Source organism: Syngnathus typhle, linkage group LG2 (assembly GCF_033458585.1).
Source record: "Syngnathus typhle isolate RoL2023-S1 ecotype Sweden linkage group LG2, RoL_Styp_1.0, whole genome shotgun sequence".
Lineage (NCBI taxonomy): Eukaryota > Metazoa > Chordata > Actinopteri > Syngnathiformes > Syngnathidae > Syngnathus > Syngnathus typhle.
The window spans coordinates 1,035,921-1,049,411 of NC_083739.1; the positions used below are offsets into that span (position 1 = coordinate 1,035,921).

A 13,491-nucleotide genomic window follows, 5' to 3' on the forward strand; every position below is an offset into this window, starting at 1 on the left:
TGGACTGATGGATGGAAAGGATCAGAAAAGGTCAATGCCGAGGAGCTGTGTGAACATCTGTGCTTTGGGATTGTTTTGTCATTGCTTCTTGCTTTATCTGGGCTTGTTGTTGTTTTTTGTGCCTTACTTCATTTTGCATCTGCTGCTCTTGTCACTGCTGCAGTCAAAGCATTCATTTGATCCATTGATTTCAATTCAATTCTGCTTAGGACCCAATAAAGTCATGGGCCGGCACTAGTGACAACGCGAGATCCCTGACACGCTTAGATCATGAAAAGTCAAAAGAAGCAGACATCACGTGTAGTCATGAACTCAAGTGAGGGGGCGGGGCGAGGCGAGGAGAGGGCGTGGCTTGCTTACCGTGCAGTCCAGACAATCAAAAGTTAACCTTCAAGTTTGAAGTAAGTACATCGCTAGCTAGATAAGACACGTACAGGAAAGAAAGTGTTGATCGTGCTTCGATTTGGCCACATTTGATTCGACAGCCTGACTCAAGAGGCCATAATGGAAGAAAATGAAGTGGGTTTTAAAATCTTGGCAAATTTATCAAAAGTGAAAAAAGAAAAGTCACCTGTAGGTTCATAGCTTTTCACAGACAAAGCTCAAAATTGTGCGCGTACCAGCGTCTCCAGCTCACATTTAACATTTCAATTTACAACCACACTCGCTCACGTTCTTGGCAAGAATATTCTCTCTCTCTCGCGCGTTCATCATCTTGAAAAACGCCATCAATGCGGCAATGTTGGCCTCTGTTTAAAGGAAAATAATCAACTGTCGACCATCTGCTTTGGAGTGCTGCGTGGAGTGCCGACCGACCCGGTCGACTTCATGCGAAGCATCTCTCTAAGAAGTGGCTCATGTGGGTATAGACGTGCTGGTAGGCAGAACCAGGAAGTCCGTGGTTCTTGTCCGTATACCACTAAAGGACAACGTCAACACGTTTAGAATTATCATTTGGACATGCTGCGTATCAATATGGTTCCTTTGCTCACCATGGCTTCAAAGTCCACCTGCTCGTTCACCAGAGCTTCAGAGATCTCAGCTGCCTGCTGGAAATGCACGTTGTCTAGAAATCGAGGCAGGGCAGCGGGTTACTTGCTCATCCACCCATCCATTTTTTTCTTACCGTTTACCTTTTTTTCTCTTCCATCATGCTCGGTCCTTGTTCGAAATAACCTTGACTAAAAGAACTCACCATCAGCTGTTCCGTGAATTAGAAGATACTGCACTGAATGGAAGTTCTTGGCCCGTCCAGTAACTGTTGAGTTCTGTGCAGAGCGGGATTGGATTTGAAGACGTAGTCTACAACCGAAGGATGTGTGTGTGTGTGTGTGTGTGTGTGTGTGTGTGTGTGTGTGTGTGTGTGCAAACGTACAGCGTAGGCGACTGGATTGTCATTTGGCGTTGTCATGTAGCGCTCAGTGTAGATGGAATCTGGAAAGAACCCAAAGTGGACCTTTGCTTTTTGATCTCTTGTCTCGTAATATTTCAGTCTGGGTTCTTGCTATTTCACATTTTGTTTGGTTCGTACAATCAATATTTTGATGTAGCGTTCATCTATTTTGGGTGCGATTCAACTGTTGACCACTAGATGGAGGAACACTAGTTTGAAAGAAGAAGAACCAAAAATGTAGTGTGAATTTTGCAAATAAAGTACCATAATATTCCCATTTGGAGACTGGAGCAACTGCCATTCCACATTTAAAGACTCCACTTCCAGATCCCAAAACCATGGAAGCCACATAGCCACCATAAGACTAAACCAAAAAAAAAATAATAATAATAATTAGAGGCGCAAAGTCACTTCAACTTGAGCTACTTGGACTACTCACCCATCCCCATATAGCAATTCTGTCTTTGTCAATAAACCCCATTTTGATAAATTCCCTAAAACAGAAATGTCTTTTAGACCTTCTCGTAGAAGGAGAAATGATTGTTGACCCTTCACCTCCTTACCTCGCCGCTGTTATCTGATCTTCCACCTCGTAGGTTCCGAGACGTTTATAGAGTTGGTGCATTATCTTGTCGCCTTGGTAACCGCTGCCTCTCCCATCAAAACTGGCGACGATGATCTTCTCTGTGCTGGCCAAGTATGTGGACCAGCTTACTTTGTAGGTAAAGTCTACTTTCTGGCTGCAGGGCCCTGCATACCTGAAATTTTCATGAGTGTTTTGATCATTGAGGCAGTTTCTTTTTTAATTCCGGCCGGTTCGCGGAGCTAGCGATGTGCTCTTACACGTCTATCAATAAGGGGTACTTCTTGGACTCGTCGAAGCCCGGTGGCAAATACATCTTGTACCAGAGCTCTGTCACCAAGGAGAAAAAGGTCAAAGACGCTGACAATCACGCTGATTTTGCAATCCAGCCAACTCACTGTATCCAGCAACGGTGATGGTTTCTCGACGCACGGTGGGCATTTGGATGTCAGAAATGAGTTGGGCAAATTGCTTGTTATCCTCCAAACGCATCAACTCTACAGAGGTGAAAGACCTACTCAATCAAAGTCCTTGCTAGCCGAAGCTAACGGCGCTCACCTTTGCCTTCTTTCCCATCCATAAGAGAAGTGTAAGGTATCCCCGGACCTTGAATCAAACATAAACAACTCGTCACGGGATATTTGAACATAGTTGACACGGGAAGATAAGAACTGACCACGGCAGGTCATGAGGTAGAATCTTGCATTGTGGCTGAAATAAGCAGAATTATACTGGCAGTTTTCCCCGGCCAAGTTGCAAGTCAGACACTTGACCTCTCCATTGGTCCATCTGCAACAAGCGATCGCATTAAAAGGACGCAAGCGCAATGGCGCAAAGGCCTTACCGATAAACATTCCTTCCTCCAGGTTTGCCTCCTTCTTGGTTACTTGAGTAGTATCTGTGGAATATGAAGTGTGTTAAAGATTTTGCATCACTCCATCCATGTCATCATTCAAACTCGTTCATTTGCGTCTTCGCCGCCACCATTTTCTTGACCGTTTGCGTCCCCGGGTGAGCAGAGGCCAATCCCGGCAGACTTTGGGCAGGACTGGTCGCCAGCCAACTGATAGACAAACGGCCATTCACACTCGCATTCACACCTACGGCCAATTTCGGGACTTCAATTGACCTCACGTGTGTGTTTTAGGGAAGGCAGACGCTCAAACTCATTGACGTCAATCGCCTTTCACCAAGATGAACAAACCCGCCGCCCCCTTGAGGGATATCCGCCAACCAAACAAAATCAACTTACACACTATCAGCAGTTACTTTCTGAACGGCAATGACTTCCCATTCTCCTGTAGTGATTGCCGTCACCTTGCCCTGCAAAGGAGACGTTAGCATAACGTCGACCCCAGAATAAATAGATAAGGGTCCTGCGTTTGTCCACTTAACCAACCTCCACATGATGCAGGTGCTTGTAGCCTTTGAGGTCAGTCATCAATAAGTAATAACTCTTCTTATCGTTGGAAAAAACTGGAGCGGATGGGGAAAACTAGCCAGAAACAACAACAACAAAAACGTTAGCATAGCTCATAACATAGCTAGTTTTAGAGCTACGCTAGGTCATTCTTTTCTTTTTACCCGTCCAATCCAACCAGTGAGGCTTTTCACTTCATGACTCTACAAAACAAAACAAAAACGACATTTGATATATTTGTTCATTCTACATATTGTATAGTGAGACTGGCAAGCACACTACTCGTTTTGTACCGCAACAGGGACCCAAGTGAAGTCTTTGAGGTCATAAATCTGAAGGATAAGGTGGTTTTGGAGCCTTTTTAGCCATTGGACAGCAAGACGCTGGTCAGTCCCCCAAGTCACTGTGGCCAAGTAGTGCTCCCTTATTTAGCCAGAGACGACAACGTTCAATCTTCGACCGACACATTCCGTAACTTTAATAGCTATGAGGCTTCTCTTACTGTGAGCTGAAGGTTTCCGGAACGAGGACCTGGGAGATCATTGTTGTATTGTCTGTGTCCACAACAAACAGTTTCACCTCTGGGTTTGAGGAACCTGCCTGAAGATGAGGATACAAAACACTTGACGTCGGGTAGCCATCTTTGGATATGTGATGAGGGGCTGAGGACCCACCTTGGGATATGGGATAGAAATAGTAGTGGGATACTGCTGATCCCCGTACCAGGTGAACTCCACAATGGGGACCAATGTATCATTGAACTCGGCGTAGGCCACATATTTCCCTCCTGGGGACCACCAAAGGCCCTGATTGGATGAGAACATCTCCTCTGGTAGGAGGAAAAAATATGATTGTCAGGAGACTCCGGTAAAAAATAACTGCACATTGATATCAAGTATCCCTAAAGTGGCAAACGTAAAGATTAGGAGTGCGCCTTTCTCCAGTATGAGATCGTTTTGCATTTATGTTGATTTTGGTTTTTAACTCTCCTCTAATTGGAGGCTACCAAAAGTGATGTCATTTTCTCGTACTTCTTACTTACCCTCATACACCCAATCTGGAATTCCATTTAAAATCTGATTCTCCTTGCCATTGTATGTCACTTGTTGGGCCAATGAATCCGGGCTGGTCTTTAGATACACATTATTTTTCCACACAAAGGCCTAGAAATGTACGAGAGAACAAGTGTATGACGGCTCAGTAATCCATCTCTCTAGTCCAGAGTTGACATCAAGTGTTTGGAAAAGGCAGCTCAAAGTTGACATTGAACTCCATTCAGTCACACTCACCAGTTTATTCCCTGCAGGTGCCCAAGCCAAATATTGGATTTCTTCAGGAAGTTTAGAAGGTTCTACAAACTTGCTGAGATGAAATAAGTCATAAAAGTAAAAAAAAAAAAATCCAGCACATAATCTTTATGCTTACTTACTTCAAAGTCCGATCATAAAGTGAGTAGGAAGCTGTGAATGAATGCCTCCACAGCTATCGGGAAAGGAAATGTTCAGTTGGCATTATTTTGTGGACTACACACAATAATAGGAGTTGAAAGAACCACAAGGTGCCTTTGAGACATCTCTCCATTTTGAAAATGAATTGAATATTGATTGTAAGAAACATGCGGTGATTTTGACCCGGATATCAAAAGTTGAATCTCACCATTGTGTAGTTACTCATAAATGCCACATATCTACGATCAGCAGACAGTTGATAGTCGGAAGCCTCTTTTGCTCCCTGTTTTAAGAAGAAGAGAAGGTTTTGTAAGTAAATGTTCTGATCCGATAAGAACTGCTAGTCAAATGGGTTACGTTTTTTTCAATTCAAGCTCCAGAGATCAAAACAAGATGGATGACTTACAAATATGTCTGCGCTCAAGAAGATGGAGGACCTTCCTGTGGTCACGTTATGAAGATAGACTGAGCCTTGTCGCCGTTGCAAATACTCATCATCTACAAAGGGAATCGGTGTAGGATGACAAACTACGCAAAAATGCTGATATTTGATTGGCACTGAAATTCAAAATGGCCAGTGATACCTACCAGAAATCCACCGGATGCTGGCAGATCTGGGTTTGAGGGAACTGTTGAACACGTCCGCCAGTGTGAAAAACTTCTCTTCTATGTTTTCATTCTGCTCCTCTGATAAAGACAAGAAACTTGGATGTTTCTAATACACAGTTGAGTTTTTTCTCCGATTTATTCAATGTAAATTTCAAACCTTTTGACTTGTTTACAAGGGAGATTAAATAATTGACAAGTTTAAAAGTTCTTGAAGTGTCCCGTCAAGATCATTTAACTGTAGCTTGTTGTAATCTCTTCTCTAGCAGGCGCTAAAGAGTCTTTTGGAACTCTTAAAGTTATGGTCTGCTAGCTGTATGAAATCGAGTATGATTTTTTTGATTTTTTTTAACTCGGCTTTCATATTATTAGTCGCCTTTTGACAGTAAATCTTATTTGATCTCATGCTTTGCTGATGGTGAGTAAAGCTCTTCCGGTGGACATTCATAATGACTCTCGATATCGACCATAAAAGAAGAGAGGGACAGGTTGGAAACAACTTACGACTGTTGATGGTACTTAAGTGTTAACTATTAACTTTAATTTTGGTTCTGGGTTTAGCCTTGAAAGATAAATTCAATCATCTGAAAATTTGGGGGAAAACATTTGAATAAAACGGGAAAATGACTTACCTTTTAAGTAAATCACAGTTGGTACCGTGATCAGAACAACTACAACAACCAGTCCAAGAACTCCGAGGACCACCTTGGCAATGGAGACCTGATTTGATGGAGCGAAAATGTCATGTAAAAGACCAACTTTAGTTACATGAACATGTGCTGTCAATTAACTCACCATAATTTAAAAAAATAAAAAAGACTCAACAATACGGGTCCAAAAAAATTCACAACAGCACCCATGCAGCGTCAGAATATTGTGCTCGCAGGTAGTTGTACGTCTATCCAACTTAGCTGTTAAATATTACCTTTGGTTTCAAGGGTAAGCCAATAAATGCGTAAACAGCAGAGCAAAGTTTGACAAGTTGAATCAACTTTGAAGAAACCGAAGGTTTTCTTTCAACCAAGTCATTTAAAAGGAGATTTAATCACATCCCCTTCGTTTGTCGTCAAAGTGTTTTCATAGTATTCTTGTGGTGTTTCTATATTAATACTATCCAAACCTAAGGGAAACTAGAATTATGCAATTTCTGGAGAAATTGCGTGTGAAGGCGAAATGTATGAATAACTTCTTCGGGGAATGCTGACGAATGATGTTGAAACGTGTTGAATTCTCGAGAAATGTAGAAAGTTTGGAGGATTTGTGGTGAATTTCAAAGTAAAAGATGTGAAGTTTTTGGTAAGTTGTGGAATAGGTCGAAAAATGATGAACAGTTGAAAGTTGGAATGGGTTGAATCGGTTGAAAAATGTAGAAATGAGAAGGGAAAAAGGAAATATTGGTGAATTGGGTGTGAATTTCAAAATAAAAGATGTGAAGTTTTTGGTAAGTTGTGGAATAGGTCGAGAAATGATGAACAGTTGAAAGTTGGAATGGGTTGAATCGGTTGAAAAATGTAGAAATGAGAAGGGAAAAAGGAAATATTGGTGAATTGGGTGTGAATTTCAAAATAAAAGATGAAAACGTGAAAATGTTGAATTTGGCAAGTTTGGAAATGTCCCCAATGTGATTTGAATGTGTTGAATGATGTGAATTTCAAACTGGAACAACGTAAATGTGAAATGTTGAATCTGCCATTCAGAATGAATGGGGCAAAATTCGCCGTACATTTGTGAATTTTGCGAAAACGGAAAATTTTTGGAACGAAAAAAATGTAGTAAGCACCCATGCCATGAATATTTGGAATAAGTGAAAAATGGAACGGAGTGAATCGGTTGAAGTATGTGGAACTAGTTAAGCGCCAAAGAAAGTTAGCGGAAAGCTAGCGCAAAATGTTGTCGAATAACAATAGTGTGAAGGTCTTCACCTTCACACTAATAATAAAGGACAGGAATAACAATAGTGTGAAGGTCTTCACCTTCACACTAATAAAGTCAATGGAGTAGAATAACATATGTGTGAAGGCCTTCGCCTTCACACAATGATGTTTGTCTTTATCAGTCAACAAATTTGTCAATGCGATTATTTGTTTTATTTCTGTCATCATAATATTAATTTCCAAAAATGAAAATTCCATTCTTTATTAATAATCGATTGAAGTTTGTTTTAGTTATTATTTGGTTGGATAAGAAGTTTGTAGAGGTCACTTCCTCTCACAGGTAAAACAGCGACATCTAGTGGTGATATGGCAAACACCCTCTCTCTGTCCTGTTTCGCGTCTCTCGGAGCAGGCGAGGGAGGGGCGGGGCGAGAGGAAAGAACCCCGACCCGACCCGACCCGACCTGACCCAACACGACTCTCAGCAGCAAATTGCCATTACGTGACCGACCATAAGGGTGCCCCGGTGCCCACTGAACACATTTGGGATGGAACTTTTTTTTTCCTGAGAGCGCTCGTGCGCCCCCACGTGGATTGCGCCCTAGGCGCTCGCCCATATTGCCCATAGCAAAAACCGGCCCTGATCATTGGTATTGTATTTACTTTCCAAAACGTACAATAAAACCCAGGCACTTTTTAATGACATGAAAGAAAAATGAAAAACACATCATTCCACGGAGCAGCGAGAAAGCACGCAAGTCTATTTCCGTCCTGCCGGACGGAAGGTGTGAGGCGATGATTAGGCTGCGTCCACAGTAAAAGCCTGTTGAAAGCTTCACAAATAGACAAGCTCTGCATTTATGGGGAATAAAGACCATTTTCAACACTTGTTCCACTCAGAGCGGACATCCTCTGCAAACAAATGTTCCCTAATGCAGCATGCCTTGTTTGATGAGTACAACCTTTCCATTTAAATGCCACGAAACCAAATTCTTTATAGGGGACATTTTGAACACATTTGCCCTCAGCCTGCTTTTATTCTATTTCTTTTCTTGAAACTCGTTACTCTTTTTTTTTTCTTTTCTCCACAATCACTGAGTTGTCTGCCATTATCTGTGCAGTTGGGGGCGCGTTCTTTTTTTTCTTTTTTTTTTTAGCAGTATTGTCTTTTTGCCTTTTCACTTGTCTTTATACACTTGTTGGCAATTTGTGACGTGTGCTTCTGTTACATAACCAATGTCATTACTGCAAACTTAATAAGCGCATTAATAACAAGATGCATTGAACAAAAACACGGCTGGCATAGCCATCAATCCATTCAGCCAGCCATCAATTTTAACATAATGGTAGGAGCGCACATTTTCAAAACAAAAAAGGCGCATCCAACTTGAATCATTTTTAATAACAAGACGGTGAACGGGCGACACCGCGTGGCAGCCTTGCGTTACTACCATAAATATGTATGATTTCTTTCTTTCATTTTGCTCTACATCTACGATGTGTTTTCTGAAATGGTGTGCTTCTCATTTAGTTTGTGTTATCCCCCAGCGGGGAGAAGAAAATATTTAAAATAAAATATTTCACTCTGTTTCTCAGTGACTTTTGATACTATCGTTTGACTATAATTTTTCTTTTAAATAAATATATCTCGACATAAAATTATATCGTATTTAACATGTACCGTGGGTTTTAAATGAGCCAGTTCGTCTGATTTGCAAATGTGTAATTTCTTGCACCTAAATGTCGAATAGTCGAGGAGGGTTGTAAATATATGTATACCCAACGCGCGGGGCGGGGCGGGCCTGAGTACGTCACGTTTCGACTTGAGTTTCCGTTCGCGTCTGACTGGAACTTACCGGAAGTCTAAAGGGTGTCACTTGTGTTTCACATTTCGCAATTTTCTAGCTTAAATCAACGTCAAATGGCTTATCCCGGATACGGTGGGGTGAGTACATTGGACGTACTCACGTTTTAGTTTTTTATGATCGACCTACAGTCCGTGGTTGACACTGTCGTGCTTCCCCGAGTGTTTCAAACTTTTGAAGCCCAAACAAGTTCCTTTCTCGTCTATTATGTGTCCCATTTGCAACCAAACTAACGTTTGTGTCGGTTCCAAACGACTTCCGGGGTTGTAAAATGTCCATTTTCGCTGTGTCATTTGCAAGCAAATCTTTGAGTAGAATGTGCAACCGAGCTGATCGAACCGAAATTGTCAACCCTACAGACATTGTCGTTTGCTCGACGCGCACCGAGGAGAGCTGTGCAAAATGGGAACGCAAACATGACGGCGGTAGCGCCCAACATGGGCAGATTTGCCCCTGGTTGCTAAGCGACCGAACAGAGGGTAGCCTGGTGTCTTTTTTAAAAAAGAACTATAGCAGTGGCGTAGCTAGGATTTTTTCCAGTAGGGGCGCGCGCCCGCAGGAAAAAAAAAAATCGACCACCCACGCCGTTCGCTGATCGCTAAAACAACATCCGGGTCCGGGAGGCAAACGATGAATGGATAACATTGCGCACATAGAATAGCTGAAAGAAAAAAAGAAAAAAGAAAAAAACGGCATGAAAATGAAGAATCGAAAAAGCTCGATTTTTTTTTCAACCGGGGCGCAGGGAGTCCGAACCGGGGCGCCGCCCCGGGTTGGCTACGCCACTGAACTATAGTGACTCAACGGGGGGGAATGAAGTCATAGTATTTTCGCACTAGTCGTTGATGTGTTTTTGTTGACATACGTCATCAACCTTCACCCTTGCTGCTTTGTTGCTTCTTCTGCCAGTCAACCCGCTTGCAGCTGTCACTAACTCATGCCCACAAACATTCCTCAGGGTGGAGCAACTGCTGAAACCTGCTTGAACACTTTGCTTGCCTTCACTTCATAGACGCTCTCGACTCTTTTTCTCATTTATGTTTGAGCTTTTCTACTATTTTGTTGCTTGTTTATGTCTCCGGTTCTGCCAACGTTCATTACACCCACCAGACTCAGTTTTTGACAGAGAGACAGTTTCATGGGTCAGACCCAGAATTTTGACCTCATTAGGCTGCACTTGCTGATATGCAACATCTCCACTTATTAACGCCACAGGTCGGTTTCATCCACATAGTGTTTGAAGCCATTTAGAGTCACTGCGAATGATGCTTTTAAAATATTTGATTTCAAAATGTTTGAGAAGCACTGGACTCTGGTGTTGTTGTCCGTATGTACTTTTCTAAATAACTGGTTGAGCTCGAGTGTTTCCTTTCTCAGTACGGCAGCCCCATGGCACCCCAAGGAATGCCCGGCGGACCGATGGGACGGCCCATGCCCAATCACATGAGCGGACCGATGCTTGGCCCAATGGGAGGCGCACAGCCCCACGGTGGGGGATACGCCCACTACGGAGCAGGCTATCCGGCGGGCCCGTACGGCGCTGCGTCCCCGGCTGCCAATGACCCAATGTGGGGTTATTTCACAGCCCTCGCTGGCCAGGTATTGGAAAGTCTCTCAGCTTAGGCAAAAAAGTTAGCTCACAGTGCCATTTAGCCAGCCGTCTGATTTCTCGTCTTACAGGACGGCGAGGTGGATGCGGTGGAGTTGCAAAGTTGCTTAACTCAATCCGGCTTCACTGGAACCTACAGCCGTGAGTGACCGACCGACCGACCGTCTTGATCATCAAAGTTTTTGCTTGGTCGTATCATTGGTGTTTTGTGCGTGTTGCAGCGTTTAGCTTGGAGACGTGCAGAATCATGATCGCCATGCTGGACGTATCCTTTTGTGGAACCGCAGCGCTTTTTGCGCGACCGCCTTTCCGTCACGGACGATTGTACCTTCACCGCGCCATCACCAGAGAGACTTTACGGGCAAGATGGGCTTCACCGAGTTCAAGGAGCTTTTTGTGGCGCTCAACGGCTGGAAGCAGAACTTCACAATGTTTGACCGAGACCGGAGCGGTACTATTGAGCAACATGAGATGAACCAGGCAATCAGCGCCATGGGTGAGAAAGTAACTATGCAAATCAAACAAGACGGAGTGGGAATGAGTTGAATCCGAAAATCAACTTTGATGTATCAAATCAAACGGAGTCAAATCATTCCACTTTGAAAGATATCGAGACACATATTTATTCATCTTTTATCGCTTTGCCATCATTTGGTGCCAAGAAGCAATGTTGAACTGAAGGGCGGAGCTTCATTTAATCCAGTGGTTCCTAACCGGGGGTGCGAGAATGCTTCTGGAAATCAAGAAGTCATTGTGTTAATTGGCATTAGGGATAATGCTAATTAAGCCTGTAAAGTAAACCAATTATTATTATAAAAAGTATTTAGGGTTAGGGGTGCGAGAACTGCTTGGTGAATTGAATGGGGTGCGAACAAGGAAAAAAACACTGATTTCATCTGACCAGTCGAGCAGGCAAAAAAAAGAAAAAGTGTTTTGCTGCCATCTTGTGGCTTCCATAGGAAATAACATGCAAGTCAACATTTAACCCCCCCCCCCCCCCTGAAAACCAGGACACCGCATCAGTCCTCAGGCCCTGAACGCCATCATCAAGCGCTACAACAAAGGCGGTCGCATCTACTTTGACGACTACGTGGCCTGCTGCGTCAAGCTCCGGACGCTCACAGGTAACCCCGTTGACAATTTCAGAAAGCGAAACTTCCACATTCACATCCCTTCTCATTGCAGATCATTTTAAGAGGCGGGATACCATGCAGCAAGGTTCTGTGCACTTTGGCTACGATGACGTAAGTCACCCGAAATTCCGAATTTTACGCTCATCAACTTCTGCAACTTTGATGATGCGTTTGAACCAACTTGAAAAGTTGCCTCCTAAAACGTTTGTGTTCTTTCTGGGCCAGTTCATCCTGTGCACAATGGCCATTTAATTGCTGCTCGTGGGCGGAGCTTTGAGTCCAATCCCTTGAGGAGCCAATCGGGGGAAGGGGGGATTGCCCTTTGACCAATCACTGTACAACATTGCCAATCATGGCCAGTCGGGTTGACGAGGTGAAAAAGCTTGCTATAACATTCAAAACATTCGAAATGAATGTTCACATGCTCATGTAACTTGAAAAATGTATCAAACCAAAGGTATAGTCATAGTTTGAATCGATTTTGTGACACCTGTGCCATTTAATACCAGCATATATGAAGTCACGGATAACTTCATATTTATATAATGTGTCTATACATTTTTGCATGTTTTTTTTTTCTAGACCCAAAAACACATTACTGATGAGATCATATTTTGTTACTAATAAACTTTTCTAAATGTTGTGTTCTTTGTGTTTATTGACTTTGTACAATTGTGATTTTTTTTTCTTTACCCCCCAAGTGTTCTTACACTTTTGTTCCATTTCATTTAAAAACAAAACAGCTGTGAAAAGTGTTGCATTATATCACAGTCACAAAAACATTTCAAATGCGTCGTTTATACTATCTTGTACAACATTTTTTTTTTTTTTGTAGAACGTGCATAGAGTTGCAAATTGTAGATGATTGTTGACGAGATCTGGCAAATCTTGTTCACAAGTGTACCAGAAAGGTTCAGCTTGCATTTCAACATTTTGTCTTTTTAAAGCCGCCATGGAAAGAAAACACACCAACCTGACAAATGGAAATGTTTTCCAGCAAAATGAGCTTCTCATGTCCCATGTGAGGAAAACAAATAGCAAAGCAAATTGCACTTTTCTAGCGACAGCTGCAGTCAGAACCTTTGTGAGAATAAAGAACATGCACCAGAAAATAAAAATTCTCTCTGGAAAAAAACATGCACATTGTACTTGAAATACATTTAGGTTGATTATCTTCAGTATATAAATGGACTTAAGAAATCCAAATTCCAACTAGGAAAGGATATTCTGTCAAGCAGTGTTTCCCAACCTTTTTTTCATTCAAGGCTCACCTTTTCATTGGAGAAAATCTCCAGGCACACTCATAGTCGTCTGCACTCTTTTGTACTAGTGATGTGCGTTCCAGTGAAGTGAACTGAATCTTTAGAATCGGTTCACTCAAAATATTTGTTCAAAAGAATCGTTCACTGAATTGTTCACTACACTTTATTTATTTATACTTTTTTCTTTTTTTTTAACCTCGTGTAGTGTACCTATTGTAGTGTCCATAAGGTGTACCTAATCGCAGGAAAAAGCTTAAGTGAAAAGTGCCACACCCGCCCTCACCCCCACCTCCTGATT

The 13,491-nt window shown here is 42.5% G+C and overlaps 2 protein-coding genes across 2 annotated transcripts; one reads left to right on the forward strand and one right to left on the reverse strand.

Annotated features, from left to right (window-relative positions):
* Nucleotides 1-530: 530 nt before the first annotated feature.
* LOC133150528 (dipeptidyl peptidase 4-like) lies at nucleotides 531-6,506 on the reverse strand. Its single transcript, XM_061273101.1, has 26 exons — nucleotides 6,246-6,506; nucleotides 6,083-6,170; nucleotides 5,433-5,531; nucleotides 5,251-5,342; nucleotides 5,053-5,127; nucleotides 4,826-4,878; nucleotides 4,686-4,758; nucleotides 4,439-4,559; nucleotides 4,071-4,225; nucleotides 3,899-3,996; nucleotides 3,690-3,819; nucleotides 3,561-3,599; nucleotides 3,376-3,471; nucleotides 3,229-3,299; nucleotides 2,821-2,874; nucleotides 2,653-2,765; nucleotides 2,535-2,582; nucleotides 2,375-2,473; nucleotides 2,237-2,306; nucleotides 1,957-2,151; nucleotides 1,833-1,887; nucleotides 1,658-1,757; nucleotides 1,376-1,434; nucleotides 1,196-1,268; nucleotides 993-1,066; nucleotides 531-919 (listed from the first exon to the last, which is right to left on the reverse strand). Exons 1-26 carry the CDS (start codon nucleotides 6,246-6,248, stop codon nucleotides 827-829), a joined length of 2,226 nt encoding a protein of 741 aa, XP_061129085.1. The 5' UTR covers nucleotides 6,249-6,506; the 3' UTR covers nucleotides 531-826.
* A 2,603-nt stretch (nucleotides 6,507-9,109) lies between these two features.
* Nucleotides 9,110-12,574, forward strand: gca (grancalcin). The gene is made up of 8 exons (XM_061272036.1): nucleotides 9,110-9,269; nucleotides 10,567-10,788; nucleotides 10,870-10,939; nucleotides 11,020-11,063; nucleotides 11,147-11,294; nucleotides 11,809-11,922; nucleotides 11,984-12,042; nucleotides 12,157-12,574. The coding sequence occupies exons 1-8, from the start codon at nucleotides 9,246-9,248 to the stop codon at nucleotides 12,181-12,183; spliced, it is 708 nt and encodes a 235-aa protein (XP_061128020.1). The 5' UTR covers nucleotides 9,110-9,245; the 3' UTR covers nucleotides 12,184-12,574.
* Nucleotides 12,575-13,491: the final 917 nt, after the last annotated feature.